This window comes from Meleagris gallopavo, chromosome 22, assembly GCF_905368555.1.
Source record: "Meleagris gallopavo chromosome 22, MGAL_WU_HG_1.1, whole genome shotgun sequence".
Lineage (NCBI taxonomy): Eukaryota > Metazoa > Chordata > Aves > Galliformes > Phasianidae > Meleagris > Meleagris gallopavo.
In genome coordinates, this window is record NC_139425.1 from 10,507,550 (window position 1) to 10,524,775 (window position 17,226).

Consider the following 17,226-nt stretch of genomic DNA (forward strand, 5'->3'; position numbering starts at 1 on the left):
AACCATCTCATACCAGAGGAGCCTCCACTTCACTCCTGGGATGAGACAGACGATTCCCCACAGAGCCCTGGCCATCTCCAATTGCTTTGTTTTTATTTTCTCCTGAGCACCATCTCAGGTTATCACCGTGGCCCCAGAGAGAGGGCGGCTTCTGCTCTGTCCATCCTGCTGCAGCCCAAACTGCGGTATGGAGATGCTGCTCAGCTGCTGGATGTCAGGGGGGACTTTCTGTGGCCAATTCTAACACCCAAAGTCTGGAATCGCAGCTGTTGTTTAGGCATGAGTGTTGCTCTCAAATTGCTCTTTCAATAAAATCCTTCACTGCGTCAATATTTCTTCCTGAATATTCATTGGATGTGAGTCTCCAGCTGCCAGAGCCCATTAGTCTCTGCAGTGCCCTGCACCACATGGCCACGGAAAAGCAAAGTGGTTCGAAGAGGGGGCCTTACCCATGGCAAAGAGTTTGGTAAGCTGGCACCTTGGGGAACACGCTCCTGAAGCTCAAGGCGGTGAGCAGAGGCAGGGAACAGGGCTGAACATTGATGGCAGAATAGGAGCAGAGCAGGTGGGCTGGGAAGGAGCACCACCGCTCGCTTTTGGAGCTGGACATGAGCTGAGCTCTGCGTTCCCACTGCTTTTGTTTCTGGATGTATTTTGCCACCGTTACGTAAGATGCACTGGGAAGCTTTAGCTGGGGTCTGAGCAATGTGTTTTATCTTGGGAAGGTGTTAGCCTTCCAAGGCACCAGGACAAAAGAACTCCTGTGATCTGCGGGCTGACACCCAATCCGTGCTTCTCAGCACGAGGGCGCTTTCCTGTGGCTGCAGAAGTGCGTTCAGGGCTGGGGCAGCTGCACGGGTTGGGAGGGTAATCCTGGGGAGCTGCTTCTCAGGTTGAGCAATAATGGAGCTGAAATGTCTCCCAGGGTTTGTCTGGCTCCTACCCATGTGTTTGCTGGAAAGCTGGGCAGGGCTTGAAAAATCACCCACAGGTGTGCGTGGTTTGTGTCTGTGTCCTGGTGCAGGTGTTGGCTGAATGTGCCCACACAGCCATGGAACGGGGTGGTTTTCCAGCATCTCCTGTGGGCCTGGTGGCAGCTTTGTGCTCCTGAGGTTCCGGGATTTTGTCCCTTCCTCTGGCAAACAGCACTGCCGATAAGGGGGATCCGGTGACCTATTGCACAACACTCAGCACCAGCGCACAAATCCTTGTTTATACTGGAATATAGGAAAACCACAAATGCTCCTGGATGGGCTCAACCCACCGGTCCACCTTTATATAACTCTAGGCATCCCTGCATCAGTTTTGCTATGTAAGAACCCCCCTGTACCTCACAGGGAGGAGGTGACAGGTGGCTGAGCTGCAAGGTCCCCCCCAGGCCAGGAGTGGAGCAGGACTGGAGACGGGAGAGGACCAGGTAACGGTGGTGCAGCTGGGGTGCAGATCTTTACCACCTGCCTTATGCTGTGCTCTGATGAGTGAGAAAAACAACACAAACACGAGGAAGCTACCAGTCATGGCAGAAATGTAGGTAAGTGATTCTGGTTCAGCTGAAAACTCAACAAGCAGATACAAAGTAGAGCTGAAAGGCTGTATTGCAGTGCAAACTGTGTCGCAGTGCGATCAGTTTGCACATGGAGTGGGGGTCAGCAGGGGAAGCTCAGAGCAATCTCTGGGTTATGAGTAATGATTTTGAACTGCAAGTTTGAAATCATGTCACAGCGACCGGAGATGGAAAGGAGCGCATTGCTTGGCTGCGTGTGAGTGGCAGCAAGCACACAGGTGTAGTGGCTGTGCAGCAATCCTGCCTGCAGACGTGCCTACGGGTGCCCTCCCTCTTTATACCCTTTTTCACGTGCATTCGAATCTGTTTGCTGTATGGGGCTCAAACACACGAAGGCTTTTGATTCTCCTAAAGCTCAGATTTGCTATTCACTGAAAAATGTGTGCCTTGCTCAGAACCCCTCAGGGGTTCCTCTCCTCCCAGTTTCCCTCCCCAGGTTGCTGTTGGTGTCTCGGTGCCAGCAGTGCGAGCTGTTCCCTGCTTCCCCATCCTGCCACACCAGAGGACACCATGCTGACAGCTCTGAGCATCGCTGTGCTCTGTGCCCTGCTGTCCCCAGCCCTGAGCCAGCTGCCAACAGATGCTGTTCTCCGCCTCAACAAAGGTGTTCTGAGTGATGGTGAGTGTGATAGCAGGATCCTGGGTTTGAGGTGCTGTGCAGCCCAGCGAGGCTGGACAGGGAGGGGGTTAGCACTGGGCTGAAAGAGCCTGAGGATTGCATGCATACCTCCTCCTCAGATTGAATCCTGAGTCTTTCGGAAATTTCAAGTAGTCAGTCTTCCAGAAGGGCTACTATTTGACAAGGACAAAGCACTGATGCTGCTTCTCTAGGGGCTGCACCTCCTGTGGGCTGCTCCTCTGCAGAGGTGTGAGCCCTTTGCCTAAGTGTTTGCTACCATGCCAGACGCTGCCACTATGCCAGGCCCCTCGCTGTCCCACCTCCACATTCCCCTGGGCACTGTGCTCCTGCCCCGGCATCTACGTGGTACCTGAGCCCTTTTCCTGGGCTGGGCACAAACACCACAGTACTGATGCAGGCAGTGATCAGGATGGAGAGCACAAACCATGACTCACACCAAGACCCTGTGTGCTCATCCCAGTGTGGCTCTCCAGCTCTTGCAGGTTCCCTGCAACGCAGCGCAGTCCAAGGAGCCCTCGGAGATCTGCCCATCAGCAGGACGGATGGAAGCAGAGCACTGCAGGACGGCCATGGAGGGGGCCTCCTGGGTGGCGGGGGGCTGCTTGGCGGCCTGCTGGGTGGCGGCGGGGGGCTGCTTGGGGGGCTGACGGGTGGCCTGCTGGGTGGAGGTGCTGGTGCTGGTGCTGATCTCCTTGGTGGAGGGCGCAATGCAGGTGGTGGTCTCCGTGGCAATGGGGATGCTTCCTGGGTGAGCTCCCGCAGCCGTCCCCCTCCCAGAAGCTGGCCTGTCCCCAGGGGGTCCCTTCCTGTGGATGCAGCAGAGGGGCAGGGGGCTCTGCTGGGTGATGGAGGCCCCTCCGGCACAGCTGGGCTCCTCGGAGGAGGCTTGCTGGGTGTCCTTGGGGACGGAGGCCTGCTCAGCACAGTGCAGGGGCTCACGGGGTAAGTGCGGCTCCTGGCAGAGCTCTGAGTAACGGTGGGTGCAGAAGCTCAGGTGTGGTTGGGTGGTGATGGTTCAGTGTTGTGCTGCCTTTGAGGCCCCTGGGTTGGCATTGAGGCTGCATAAGGACCTCTCAGAGGTGCAAGGGTTTGGAGCCTGGAGCTGCTTCCCATAGGGGGAGCTCGGAGCCGTGCATCAGCACTGCTTCCAACTCGCTGCTGGGCTGTCGGATTTCCTGCTTTAACTCTTGAAGCCTAGCAGAAGCACAAGGACAAGCAATCATAAGGCAGCCAGAGCACAGATTCTGATAAAAGGAAAAGAGCTGAGAAAATGGGGTCCCCTTGCTGTCCACGCAGGCTGAGGATCGTGGAGCTGACCCTGCCCAGGGTGTCCCTGCAGCTCCTGCCCGGCATCGGCCTCCACCTCAATCTCTACACGCGGGTGGCCCTCAATGGCAGAAGGTGGGTCTGGCTGTGCCCCACTGCCCTGCGAGCCTGGTTGCCAGGGGACGGAGGGCTGAGCTGCTCCTGCTCCCCCTCACAGCCTCCTGGGTCTGCTGGACATCGCCGTGGAAGTGAACATCACCTCGCAGGTCCGACTGACCATGGACGGCACCGGCTACCCCAAACTGGTGGTGGAAAAATGCAACACGCTCCTCGGAGACATTAAAGTCAGACTGCTGAGAGGGTGCGTGACATTCTGAGGGACATTTCTGTCCCTTGTGCTGTTTTTGAGATCCTTCCACCCGAGATTGCGTGGGGCCCTCTGAGGTGTAACCATTTGTCACGTGAAGCACAAAAAGCTCTCGGGCTGAGGCTGCTGCTGCTCATTTAAAGAGCCTATATACCAGCAGATAAAAGGCAGCACTAAATTTCCTACTATTGGCTATTTTGGGATGCCAATTAGACTTATCTCATGCAAAATCCAAGCATACACAATGCACTTTGCTGCTGCAATTGCCTTTCTCCAGGAGGTCTGCTCTACACTCATTTCGCAGGGAATTGTTTAAAACTCATTTACCTTGCAGCAGACTTTTTTTTTTTTTTTTTTTTTTTTTTAACATGGAGATCCTTTGTTTTTCCACAGTCTGCTCCCAGTTGTGGATAATTTATTGGCTGGTGTCTTGAACAGGCTTCTTCCTAATCTGGTAAGATGGAAGGAAAAACTTCATGGTGCCAAGCCAGAGCCAGTTGGTACACCTGATGCAGGGCTGTAGGGCTGTGCCCAGCTCTAAGCGGTTCATCCCCCTGCAGCTCTGCCCAGTACTTGATGTTGCCCTGGGACTTGTCAATGATCAGCTGGGGCTGGTCAACTGTAAGTAGTGGAGCCCCTCACCCTGCCTTTCCCTTGGGTCTTACTGGGTGCATTGAGGCTGTGATGCTGCAGCCCCTCTGCCAGCAGCGTTGAGCTCTCAGATCCAGGCAGAAGCTGCTCTGTGCTGCAGAGCTGCAGTGCCACTGAACTACATCCCTTCCACCAGCACTGGTGCCACTGGGCTTACTGGGCAGTATCCAGTACACCGTGTCCAGCCTGCCACTGGTGACCGGCCAGTTCCTTGAGGTAGACTTGAATGTAAGTCCTGCACCTTCTCCTTCTGCTCCTTGATATCTCAGGGGGTTTGGCTATATCTCCTGGGCTGTGCTTGTGCTCACACACGTCAGACCTGAGGGGGCTGTGAAAGGATCACAGAAGTTTCTGGCTCTATGCCCTGCTCCTACACTGCTATCATCACGGGGTTCACGTTTCATGAGCTTCTGGAGAAGGAAATGCAATGGGATCTGACTTGGCCATGCGTGCGGTGATTTCACATCCATGGGATTGAAGTTAACCGTAAAGGCAAATATTGCAAACTGCTGCAACCTTTTGCCTCGTGCTTCCTTTCCTGTAACTGCAGACTGTGGTCGGACGAGTAGCAGGAGGTCTGGTCGACTACCCACTGGGAAGACCAGAAAGTGTCCCCACACCTCCACGGGTCCCCATGCCGCCTCTGCCACCGATGCCGGACACCAGCTCCTCCCAGCTGGGCCTATCTGTGAACTTCCTCAGCTTGGTGCTGGCTGCCCTGCAGAAGGAAGGAGCCCTGGACCTGGACATCTCTAACGCCATGGTGAGCACTGGAACTGCCTGCTTCTGACATTCAGAAAGCTCAGGTTTTCAGCAAACTGCTCTCGATTTGCAGAGCTGTAGCAGCTTGTCACTGTTTATCAGGATCTCTGATCTCTGAGAGCGATGGGCCATGTACTCTTTGTGTATCACTCGGACAGTGTAGGAGATCTCTGCTGAAAACCAGCACGCACCTATGCAACATTTCCCCCTTTGTCTGTGACAGTTTCCTGAGCTTCCACCGCTGACAACGTCGACTCTTGGAGCCCTGGTTCCTGTGGTGAGTCCTGGTTCCACCACATACTGCAAACATCCCAGTCCCAGAGACAGGGCAGCCCCTACTTCATCATCTCATGTGTCTGATGGAAGAGCTTTGACTTTGTTCCGAAACCACAGCAGGCTGTAGCTGGGTTTGTCACCTTGTCCCCTGCACCTCCCCCGTCACCAAAGCCCCTTGCAGAGCCCCACAGCCAGGACCAGACATTCCCAGCAGGGTTTGGGGCACCCCAGTGGCTGAGCTTCTACCTGGCTTGAGTTCAGTGGTGAACATCCTTGAGCTGGAGCAGCGCAGGAGCAAATCCATCCCCGAGAGCAGCAGATGCTGCCCAGCAGGCAGCTGGCCCCATCCTTACTCTATTGCTCCCAGTTTGTTCGCTCTGCCTGGTCACCACAGGCTTTCTGCCCCCGGATGCTGCAGGTTCTTAAGTCATACCCTGAGCCGTGTGAGTTGCTGCTGAAAATCACAGTTCCCAAAGCACCCGTGGTGACCTTAAAGAAAGATAAAGCTGCCATCCAGCTCAAGGCTACGGCAGAGGTGGTGACCATCCACTCAGCTGACGTGCAGAAGTTTCTCTGCCTTCTGAATATTGTACGTACAGAGGGGCAGCTGTGCCAAGATGTGTTGGAGCACAGCAGCGGGCAGCTGCCTCCTGCATGGCCAACCCACACCTGTCCCCTGGCTGCAGGATGCGTCCTTGCTGGCTCAGTTTGCTGTCGAGGCCAACAAACTGAAGATCAGCGCCAGCCTTGAGAAGTAAGACGCTGTTTTCTGTCTCTGTTCCTGCTGGTGTGGGGTGGGATGTGATGGTAGGATGGGCCTCCGCTCTTCACTTTGCCTCTGCTTTCTTCTGCAGAACTGAGCTCTCCTTGGTGTCTTCATCCATTGGTGATTTTGATGTAAGAACACGAGCAGCCTCAGCAACGTGTGACATCTACCGCAGAGAGCAAAGTGCCGATAGGGATTGGCTGGGAGAATTAAGGGCCAATTATGCAGTGTCATTTGTGTTGCATTTTTAATAGGACCTTTCTTTCACCTCTGCAGATGCATTTGCTCCATGGATGATCCATGAGCAATCTTTAGGAGAAAAAGACCATAGATCTGTGTGGTGAAAGATAGCAATGGGACATGGGAACCATCCCACTCATTGGCACTAGTTGGTGTTGGGGCGCATGCGAGCAAAGTTGGGATCCCCAAAGCAGTTGGCATCACTGCAGCACTGTGGGTTTGGTACCAGAGCTGAGGGAGCCTTAGCATGGTGCAGGGACTGCATTGCTCAGTTTGCACCTCCAGTTTGTAAGCAGTTTGCATGAATTGGTTGTAGAGCTGGAGCAGCAGTGTCCCTACACCCCAAGGATAGGGTGAGGTATGAGGGACCCCTCTCCTTGTTGTAGATCTCGCTGCTGGAGACGCTGATCAACAAGGTCTTTGATACTGCCTTCCTGCCTGCCCTGAATGGTGAGAAAGCTTTGGTGCCTCATCCACCTCCGGGGAGCTGAGGCACACAGTGCTGGTTGGGGGGCACAGGAGGAGGGTGCAGGCAGGGCTGTGCTATAACCATGCTGCTGTCCCACAGCTGTGCTGGGCCATGGGGTGCCACTCCCACGCCTGCTGAACATCGACTTCACCAACGCTGACATCCACGTCATCGAGGTGAGCACTGCCCTGCAGCACCCCTCCTCCTCAGGCATGGGGCCACCCCACATCACACCGAGCCCTCTGCCCCACCAGGACCTCCTCGTGCTGTCAGTGTGAGCCACTCATTGCCCAGCTGCCCCCTGGATGGGAGCCCAACCTGATGCTGCCCACCAGCACTTTCCTCCACGCCAATGCCAGCAAACCAGCTGGCACAGAAACATCACGTCTGCCCTTTGTAGCTTTGAATAGAGAAGGAAACACTGGTGGTCGTTGCCTCTGAATGTTTTGTTCTAGACTCTTCCTTTTGCAGATGCTCAGCAGGATGCAGTGGGCTCTGCATTCTCATGTGGGCATGTTACCCATGATGTATGTGACCCCATCCCAACCGGTCCGTGTAAAACCTCCTCATCTGCCTACAGCACTGCCTCACTTCTGGGGAAGCCACTGAGCGCTGCTGGGCTGCAGGGAGCACACTGGGACTGCTCTCACACTGCTGCCTTCCAGCCTGTGTGCTCTGCCAGCCCCAGTCCTCCCTGACAACCCCCCAGAGCTGGCATGGGCTTTTCCTGCCATCTTTCCCATTCTTTTTCCCTTCTTAGTTCCCTCTCAAACCTCCCCAAACCGCCCAGATCTCCCTTTGGGGCACAGCCACCTCCTGCTCACCTCTGGTAGCGCGTGGTTCTGCCCAAGCAGTGCACAAACCCACACACCCTCTGGTTGGCAACAACCTCTTTTGATCAGCCTGGCTCAGCTGCCATGCACGGTGTGCTTGCCGGGGGCAGCCCTCCTCCTGCTGTGTGCAGACACGGGCACTCAGTGCTGGCAGCACCTCTGGGTGTATGAGCCCTAACGGCGTTCGTTTCCTTTGATTTCTGCAGCAGCATTGAATCATTGATGAAAATTAATTTTTAAAGCCAGCAGAGCTCTTCCTTGTCAAATCCCGCATTTATTTTTGTGCTGTTAAGTTTATTACTCTGGCCGAGCTGGAAGAAATAAGCGGGGCTCTTTAATTGTTCCTGTTGCCCGGGATGCAGAACAATTCTCAGCATCTCAGATCTAATCTCAGCTGTCTGCTAAACCGTACCAACATTCTGCACGTGGGAGATGCTCCGCTCCGGTGTGAGTGCCACCAGCCAGGTGGGCATGGCTGACACCTGCACGGATATTTCCCTGCTGTCGCACGCATTCTCTCTAAGAGCTCTTTTTAAAGACCTGAAACTGTTCTGGCATCCTCTTACCATGCTGCACACGTCCTGCAGGGACCCTCCGACAAATCCCGCTGATTTTATTTGACACCGCTCTCAATCGAAGCAGCTCCAGCCTCTATCTTTCTCCTCTGCTCAATAATCACAGCTGCAGGAGCGGTGCATCATTACGTGCTGATCAAAGGGAAATGCAGAAGGCAGACTGGTGAATTAAAGTCTGATTTAATTGTGCCAAGATCTGTCATAGAGGGATTGTTAAAACGTATCTGGAGCAGGTAAAGAAGTTGTTCCAAGTGACCTAAATAACGTTATTTCTCAGTGCTGATGCGCTGCAATATGCAGATCCAGTGCTGTCTTTCATCGAGGAGATGCTGCTGGGACAAATGTGGGTGTTGGTGGATTGCAGACCACAGCGCTGCTTCACTGGCACCTTTCTTCCTCCTCAGCAACCACAATGTGGCAGCCTGAGGAGTGGCACAGGGAAGTCCCACTGGGTGACCCATGGAGAGGTGGGCAGCTCCGACACGGCAGAATGAGCGCTTAAAGGATGAGTGGAGCAAAGTGGGAAAAACAAACAGCCCGGCCACGGGGAAGTGAAGCTGATTTTGGCTGCGCTTTGAGCTTTAATACCGCAAGGTGCTCTCCACAAGGTGCAGAAGGACACAGCTTTGACACGTACCATTTTTTATCTGGCTGTGCCCCTTTAACTGCTCTCATTTCAGGGCCATTCCGGAGCAGGTTGAAGCGATCCATCTCCTCGCTCCAAGGTCCTCCGCCTCTTCTCCTGCTCTCTCCACAGCGCCGTTCTTCTCCCTGCAGCCTCCCTGCGTGGATGCTCTGTGCCAGGCATGGGGATGATCCCTGGTGTGAGATGTCCCTGCTTCAGGAACCATCTGACAGCAGTGGGATGGGGCATGGCGGTCCCTGGTGCTGGGGCTGTGGAGCGATGGGCACAGGGCCATGTCTCAGTGACGCAGTCTCTTGGCAGGTGCTGGGATGGAGATGTGGACGCTCTGGTGTCTCACCCTTCTTGGAGGCCTCCTACCCCCCTGCTGGGGGCTTTTCAGCTTGGGGAGCATCCTGGGCTCCAGCCCTGCGCAGCCCTCGAATGGTGAGCTCAGGGTTCTGTCCCTATGGTGCGGGTGTGTTGTGTCATGAAGTGTTGGTGCTGCATCGCCATGTTTCAGCAGCTGGGGGGGACCTTGGGGGTGGCTGCTCATGGGGGGAACCATACAGGGGGCTCTGCCCGCCCCCAGCAAGTGCCCTGGTGTCTCCCCTTCTGGAGGACAAAGCACCCAGCACAGAGCATCGATCCCTCTTTCCTCTGTTGAGCTGCCCGTGCCCAGAGGATCTCCCACAGAGCTGATGATGACACCTTTGGCTTTGGAGGCTGCAGGGCCTTGGCAACGCCAAACTGCCCACATTGGGCTGCTGGCAGGGCTCACCCCATTTGTAAAAGGGCATTAGCTAATAAGGATAGATGTGCCGTCCTACATGGTCAGAATGAAAGGCCAGCACCACTCAAGCAGCACGAGCTGCGGTAGGACGGAGGATGGGTTGGGATGGTGTATTTGCTCAGTAACAGATGAGCAGTATGAGCCCATGGCTGGCAGTGGTGGTGTTGTCAGCAGCGAGTGCCTGGCACAGACCTGCCAGAGGTACAGCTTTGTCTGATGCAGGACATCAGCTTCACCTGGAGTGGATATTCCTGCACAAGGGAGATGGGTCCTCCTGCCCCTAGAGTCCCTGAAACCAATTTCCTCCTCAGTGAAATTCTTTCCAGCAGTGAAAGTCTGCTTGGTAATTGGGATTGCTTGCTGCAGGAGGTCTGCTGGGCACCAGCCTCCTTGGGGAAGGTGGGCTGCTGGGCACTGGGCTCCTGGGCAGGAAGAGCCCAAGCACAGACGGCAGCGAAGGCACTGAAGGTGAACCCCAGAGCGCGGGGCTCCTTGGCACAGGGCTGCTGAGTGAGGCAGATCTGCAGTGTGCATACACCTGTGGGAGGAGGGCTCCTGGCAGCCAATTTGGCACAGTGACACAGTCTGACTATTGCAGGAGGACAGCCTGGTGGCAGCGGTCTGCTCGGCACGGGGCTCCTCGGTGGGGAAGGACTCCTTGGCAGTGGCGTCCTTGGAGAGAAGGGTCTGCTTGGCACGGGGCTGCTTGGCCAAGGGGGCAATGGAAGTCTGCTTGGGCTGGATGGGCTCCTGGGGCAAGAAGGACTGCTGGGACAAGGAGGGCTCGGAGCACTGCTGGAACAAGGAGGGAGCAGTGCTGCTGTCTCTCAGCCATCGCAGCGCTTTGCCTGGTGAGTGGGAGCAGATGCACAGCAGTGGTGCTCACAGCAGAGCTTTGGTCCCTACACTGACTTTGTGACCTGGTGACAGCTCAGGTGAGCCTGGGGGTTTAACACCACAGTGCCCCTTTCCCACTTGCACATTTCAACTGGGAATACCCACACAGGGAGCTGGTCCAGGGGCTGCAGGACTTGTGCCTGGCTCCCAGCTCACGGGCTTCTGCTTCCTGGCAGGCTGAAGGTACTGAACCTGGAGAGAGCCCGTGTGTCATGGAAGGTGCTGCCTGGGGGCGAGCTGGTTCTGAATCTGTATTCAAGGCTGAAGGTCAGCCTGCCGGGGTGAGTGGGACACAGCAGAGGAATGGGGGCTGCAGAAGTGTCTGCAGATGTTATTTGTTAGGAAGCTGTGCATCAAATAGAGCCGTGGATCTGCTACGATTTCAGATTTGCAGCTTCGTTGGGCTTTGGTCTCTTCCATCACCTTCAGAGCCGCAATGGGTCTCTTCTCACTTTACAGAATATTTCTCTTTCTGAGCGGATCTTTGCTGGAAACAAACATCACGTCCCACATTGCGCTGACACAAGACAGCCCGGGTGACCTCAGGCTGGTGATGAAGGATTGCAGAAACCTGCTCGGAGGCTTTAAGGTCACCCTGCGGAAGGGGTGGGTGCCACATTCGCTGCTGCTGTGTTGTTTTGTGGTGCTGTGCAGCTTCTCAGTTAGAATCCCCAGGGTGATCTGCAAGGACAGACACACAAGGCTCTCCCTCCTTCATATGGGGCTCAGCCAGAGCTGCCCATGCTCCCCAGGGCAGGATGGCTCCCTTGGCCAGTGGGCAGGGTGAATGGGAGCTGAAGGTTCAGCCATCAGGAGACCACGGGGTTCTGCTCACAGAAAAGCCACTTTTCTGAGGAATCTGTGTAAGGAGATGGGATGCTGTGATGTGCACATGGAAATAGTTAAAATAATGGGCGGGATGAGGTGTGGGTCAGCTCTGTGCCGTGGGTCAGCCCTTTGCCACGGGTGAGCTCTGGAATGTTTGCAGTGGGTACAGATTTAGATGTTAAGGGTCAGATGATGCTGAGCAGATACAAAGAGCCCCGAGTGCCGATAGCTCCTGTCAAAGCCTGGGGGAGCTGTGGGCTCGCAGCATCCTTTGCTATCGTGGAGGCGGTGGAAGCTCCCAGCATCAGCCCCAGCGAAGCGTTTCAGCCCTGTCTGCCTTCTGAGAACAGGCAGTGACAGCTCCATCCCCGCCTTTTTCTCCCTCCAGGCTCCTCACCAACGTGGTGAGCGGTTTGCTGAACTCTTCTCTCCGCTCTATCCTCCCTATGGTGGTGAGTGCATGAAATTCCATCGCCGTCAGAAGGCGCAGCTTAAATGAAATCACCGCTCTTTCCCGTCGCTGCGCAGGAGATTTACATATCCATATCCTCATATGTATGTGCATGCACAGACGCACGCCCACGCCCTATAACTGAATTCTGCAGCCTTCCTTGATCTTCCTCACGGTCAGGATTTATTTGTTAGAAGTAATTCAAATTCCATCATGCAGCGTTACGGGATAATTTGTAACCGATTGCTTGGCGAAATGCCTTCTCGCACGGAGAAGGTGCAGTAAACAGAAGTGACAGCCTCACTTAGGAAAAAGGTGCTGGCTGGAAAATCTGTTATTCTGCTAAATGGGATCTGGGCTGTTCGGAGAAGAGGGCTGAACAATTTATAGTGTTCTTTTTCCGCGGAGGAAACGATGCTCCAGGAGCGGATTGTTCCGTCTTCATTTGAAGTCTGTGAGACCCAGATGATGGCGCTGAGATGTTACTACAGCTGCCATACCTCACTGAGGTTGTTCCTCTTGTTGTGCCGTTGCAGTTTTGCCCATTAGTGAACGCTTGGTTCAGCATCATCAACACCGAGCTGCAGTTTCTCAACCGTAAGTTGTCAATGTGCCCACATGAACTCATAGAGCAGCAGATGTGTAGCCCATGGAAAGTTTTCACTATTACCCAAAACATTCCCTGTGGGCTGTGCCATCCAGCAGACATCACCAGGCCAATGGCTTTCAGTGCCTGTGGACCCTAAAGTGTATGAGACCTCAGAAAGACAAGAGCGTTTTCCTCTTGGCACTGGGACACTCCACTCAGGGATGCATTCCCAGGCACGGGGCAGTGAGAGCTCAGGGCAGGACATGGCCCTGCTGCCAGCCCTGGGCTCTGCCTCTCCTCCCATCCCTTTGCTTTCTGCAGGCGTTGTCCCTTTTGGTCTCCTTGGGAAGATCCACTCTGCACTCTCCAGCTTGCCAGTGACCTCAGAAAACTCCTTGGATCTGAACCTGCAGGTACAGCCCCACTTGTGTTTCAGGCTGTGGGTTTGGCCACATCTCACCCCTGTCATTTCCCCACCTTCCTCCACTCACAGCTCTCCTCGTTTGTTGCAGAATTCCCCGTTCCCAGCAGTGTTCATCGATTGGCTGCTGCGCAGTGAGTGCAGAGGGGGCCATGGGGACAGGGGAACATGGAGATGAGGGACATTGGGATGGGGACATGGGGACAGACAGACAGAGGGACATAGGGATGGGGATAGAGGGACAAAGAACAGGGGGACAGGAGGATGTGGGCAGCAGGAGGTGATGAGTTCTGCACACTGCTGCTTTGTACAGCCCTGGGAAAGGCGCTTCACCTCTTATAAAAGGATCTCATAATATTTACCTAGTGGGAGTGAATAATGGTTCTCGGGATGCTGTGAGGATTAATTAATATTTGCAGAGGTGATTGGAAGAGCTTTCAGCTTCATATGCAGGCGAAGTTAATATAGAGAGGAAGGAAGGCAGAGTTGGAAGCCGTCCCAGCTTCCCCAGGGCCCAATTCCTCAGGGCAACAAATCAGCTCAGCCCACAGAGCCGGGCACGGGCAGAGCACAGCAGGGCTGGGGGGCTCATGGGGCCAGGGGGGCTCTGACCACGATTCTCTCTCCCAGCTGCAGGTATTGACCCCAGCAGTGGGCAGTAGGTGGATGCTCCCCTGCTCTGTGGGTTCCAAGGTGCTGCGCTGTGGGTGAGGCTGACCTGCACCCCTCTGCTGCTCCTCGTAATAAAAAGGACTTTTCCTCATCTGCATTCAGCACGTGGTTTGGGTTCTTTCCAAAGGAGCTTTGAATTTGTGAGGGTTTTGCTACTCGCCTCTCCTCTCAGCTCCCGGAGTACCGTGCAGTCAGTGCAGAGCTGCAGAAATGCGGTCAATGAGGGGAATAAACTTTCCCCTCTTTTGTATGTATGCAGATGTATTCTGCCCCTGTCCCCGAGGTTCTTTTATTCCCGTCTCCCACCAGCAAACTAGCAATGCTTGAACACAAACTAATGCTGCGGGAGGGGGCAGGACACCCGGACCCCCACTGGGGGCTGTGGGGCACAGCAGGAGGGGCTGCAATGAAAGGCCTCGGTTACAGCTGTGCCCCCTCCCATCACAGCCACCCCATGACCCTGAAGCACTGACCTGATCCCACTCGACCTGGTGCTCCAGGTCCCCAAAGCCCCAACTGCTGCTGGCCCAACGAGTCCCACATGAATCATTTCTGATGATAGAAAAACAGTTTTTTTCTGCTAAATTAGGTACCCGTGGGGCTGGGGTCCCTCGACAGCTCAGGGACGGGGTTGCGGAGCAGGGGAGAGATGGAACTCACTGCTGTGAGCAATGCCTTGGGGTGCTGTGCTCACAGGTCCTAGGGAAACAACCTGCAGAAGATGAGTACCTCTTTTAGGTTCACACGACCCCTATCAGCTCAACAGAAAGTGAATGCTGCGTTTGTTTCCTCGCCTCAGCCATTCCCCTTGGCATCTTCATGGATGCAGAAAGGGGAGGAGGACCATTCTGTCTGGCTTTTCATTTTCACAGCAGTGCTCTGAATATTAATCAGCCTAAAAACAGTGCTGTAGGCACTGCTGCAAATGACAGATCTTGCAGTTGGTGGCACTTTGCTGTGTAATTTCTGCATGCAAGTCAACAACAGGGGTTGGGCAGCTAATTCTCCCCGTGACCTGACTTTGCAGATAGCAGACGTAACACCGAACACGAGCAGCCCTGAAGCACCCTGATAGCTTCATTAGCAATGCCACTGTGCAGCAGTTGGTTCTCATATCGGGGTTTTCTGACAAGGAACCAGGCGCCCTTCTTGTCCCCATTAACATGAGAACTGTGAGCAGGGGAGCCCTGAGCTGTGAGCACGCTGAGCGGGAGCTCCAGGTCCCAGTCCCTTTGCTGCACAACAAGACCTCAAACCACAGGTACACGTACCTCTTTTTTTCCCAAACCCAAAGGGCTGCCAGCATTCCAGACCCACTCTGTGCAGATACACAGCCACCTGCATTGGGGTGCACTGGTCCGTGAGCACTGGGCTGCCCTGTGCACGTCCAGAGATCAAACAGCGTGGCCAGGAGGGAAAAAGTGTGGGAAGATACAGAGCCATTAACAAAGAACATCAGAAAATAGATATCAAATAATGACACCGCGACAAGAGCTTATTAACAGGAAAGTCTAAAGATAAAACTAATTTAAAGCTGATGAAGCAGGACAGCTCCTCTTCAGGAGGACGGGGAGTCAATAGTGAGCTGTCAGCACAGGAGATAAATTGCTCACAATGGAGAAGCTGCAGGACTCCGGGCCCCAGGTTTGTTCCTGGGGCTGCTGTGATGTGGGTCCGGAGAACACAAACCCTTTTGTTGGCTGTGACCTTCCTGCAATGCTGTAACATTTGCTGGGTGCTCATGCTCTCATCCACCTCGCCCAACTGCAACACTCTGCAAGCAGAAAGCGTGTGGTTTCGTGCTGTGAAATGCAGTGTTGGGAGCTGCCTCAGGGCATGGCTGAAGCTTGAATGCAAATATCAGCCCAGCACTGTGGGCTGCGCTTGGAAACTTACCCACCAAGCACCTCATCAGAACCAAAGAGATGTGCACGTGTCACTGGGGCTCCTCCAGCCCCACAGATGTACAGAAGCTTTGTTTTCACTCCCCGGGGGGACCCTGCAGCAAGTGCTGAGGCTCCGGGACAGGCTGAGCAGCAGGAAGCCCCCGAGAGGGCAGCCTAGGCCAGCAGGACACAGAAAGAGACGGGAGCTCGATGCTCCCAACGGCCAGACTCGAGGAGCAAATCATCTCGTGTGCCTTCCAGCCCCAGAGCGAAGGGGTGGGGGGACGTTCCTGCTTTCAGGCAGTGTCAAATGACTTAACTCTGCCTCCAAGGTCACTGTAAGTGCTTCTTAATGGATGCTTTGCTGCCTTAAAACCCCAGCCTTCATTCCCGAGGCCTATAAAAACTAAGGAGGCGAGGTAAATGGTAAGCACTATGGCTCCCTGGGGAGTCTGTGCAGTGAGCGTTATCACCTTCTCATCAAAATGTAAAACCCAGCTCTCCTCCTCATTAGTCTCTCACTCTTAAAATAATGATTGTAAAACGACCACAGCTGGCCTCAAATCTGGCTGGCAGGAGTGGGGAGAGCACACTCAGGTCTGCATTTCTCACCTGGGAATAGGTGCTTCTATGGAACACAGGGACAGGTGGAAACGAGCTGTGAAAGGCAGCAGTCAGTCCTTTTCAGTGCACAGGCTTTAGCCATAGCTTCAAGATGCATGGGAGAGCATGAGTTGAAAGAGATGCCACAGGGCAGTGAAAACTGGGCCACTTACCCGGTGGCTTTTATTAGCAAGAATGGGTTTCTATTGTCACAGCTGGGAGATGGTGTGTTTACACCCTGCTCCTCCTTTGGAATTTCAAGCCCAACAGCCTCTTGCTGCCTCTGGGCCTCTGCTGGGCCTAAGACTCTTTCTCAGTTGGAGGTAGGGCAGAATGACAGTATTTCTCTGCACCTCAAAACCCACCCATCAGGGCTGACTGTGCAGATGAGACTCAGCTCTGAGTTCATAAAAAAAAAACATGTTTCTTAAGCTAAGGCCTAACAAATATTCATTGAACCACGCTGTTTTCAAAGAGATACAATTATATCCCAGGTAAAGCCTTCTCTCCTGCTCAGCTCTCCAGCAAAATGGTTTCATGCTTGCTTTAAAATTCTGTAAGTTCATGTAGGGACTTCCTCTATGGAGCGTTGGTCGACTCTTCCTTCCAAATCTCTCTGGATAGAGCTTTTTACAATGATTTCTTTTAGTAACACAATAATCAACACTGAAAGGTGTGATTTTTTCCTCAAACCTCAGAGGAGACTTTGCTTACAAGTGCAGGTTACAGGCATTTGTTTTAATCTAGCAGACCAGGCTGCAATATGACACAATGCAGCCACAGCTAACTGCAGGCTCTGATAAAAACAAGCAACTGTAAGATGTACTTACAAAGTTATCGGCCTTTTAAATTGGCACAATTTCTTTCCTCTTCCAAAGCAAAAGGAAAGACTTACCACAGAAAATGAGTACAAAGCTGTAGTTAAAGATTTAACAGGCTAGTGAGAGAACCCTCAGCTGGAAGACAGTTCTTCCCATGCATTCATTCCCTTAGGTGTGGAAACAGGGAAATCTCGTCTAACAAAAAACCAAGCAATCCCAGAGCAAAGGCAAAAC

At 54.0% G+C, this 17,226-nt stretch overlaps 2 protein-coding genes across 2 annotated transcripts; both read left to right on the forward strand.

Annotated features, from left to right (window-relative positions):
* The first annotated feature begins 1,995 nt into the window (after positions 1-1,995).
* Positions 1,996-7,412, forward strand: LOC100546372 (BPI fold-containing family B member 4-like). Its single transcript, XM_031556576.2, has 15 exons — positions 1,996-2,183; positions 2,678-3,146; positions 3,501-3,605; positions 3,688-3,831; positions 4,231-4,291; positions 4,398-4,458; positions 4,625-4,716; positions 5,039-5,251; positions 5,474-5,527; positions 5,945-6,115; positions 6,213-6,280; positions 6,381-6,423; positions 6,919-6,982; positions 7,101-7,177; positions 7,256-7,412. The coding sequence occupies exons 1-15, from the start codon at positions 2,075-2,077 to the stop codon at positions 7,277-7,279; spliced, it is 1,755 nt and encodes a 584-aa protein (XP_031412436.2). The 5' UTR covers positions 1,996-2,074; the 3' UTR covers positions 7,280-7,412.
* Positions 7,413-8,821: 1,409 nt separating this feature from the next.
* On the forward strand, positions 8,822-13,219 carry LOC146542977 (BPI fold-containing family B member 6-like). Its single transcript, XM_085241859.1, has 9 exons — positions 8,822-8,876; positions 10,191-10,334; positions 10,423-10,675; positions 10,898-11,002; positions 11,181-11,327; positions 11,938-12,001; positions 12,537-12,597; positions 12,911-13,002; positions 13,102-13,219. Exons 1-9 carry the CDS (start codon positions 8,822-8,824, stop codon positions 13,186-13,188), a joined length of 1,008 nt encoding a protein of 335 aa, XP_085097985.1. The 3' UTR covers positions 13,189-13,219.
* The last annotated feature ends 4,007 nt before the right edge of the window (positions 13,220-17,226 follow it).

Coding starts and splice junctions, on each gene's coding strand:
- LOC100546372 (XM_031556576.2), top strand. CDS start 2,075: ATGCTGACAGCTCTGAGCATCGCTGTGCTCTGTGCCCTGCTGTCCCCA. Junction 2,184..2,677: donor CAAAGGTGTTCTGAGTGATG/GTGAGTGTGATA, acceptor GTGGCTCTCCAG/CTCTTGCAGGTTCCCTGCAA. Junction 3,147..3,500: donor ACAGTGCAGGGGCTCACGGG/GTAAGTGCGGCT, acceptor CTGTCCACGCAG/GCTGAGGATCGTGGAGCTGA.
- LOC146542977 (XM_085241859.1), top strand. CDS start 8,822: ATGTGGCAGCCTGAGGAGTGGCACAGGGAAGTCCCACTGGGTGACCCA. Junction 8,877..10,190: donor ACTGGGTGACCCATGGAGAG/GTGGGCAGCTCC, acceptor TGCTTGCTGCAG/GAGGTCTGCTGGGCACCAGC. Junction 11,328..11,937: donor AAGGTCACCCTGCGGAAGGG/GTGGGTGCCACA, acceptor TTCTCCCTCCAG/GCTCCTCACCAACGTGGTGA.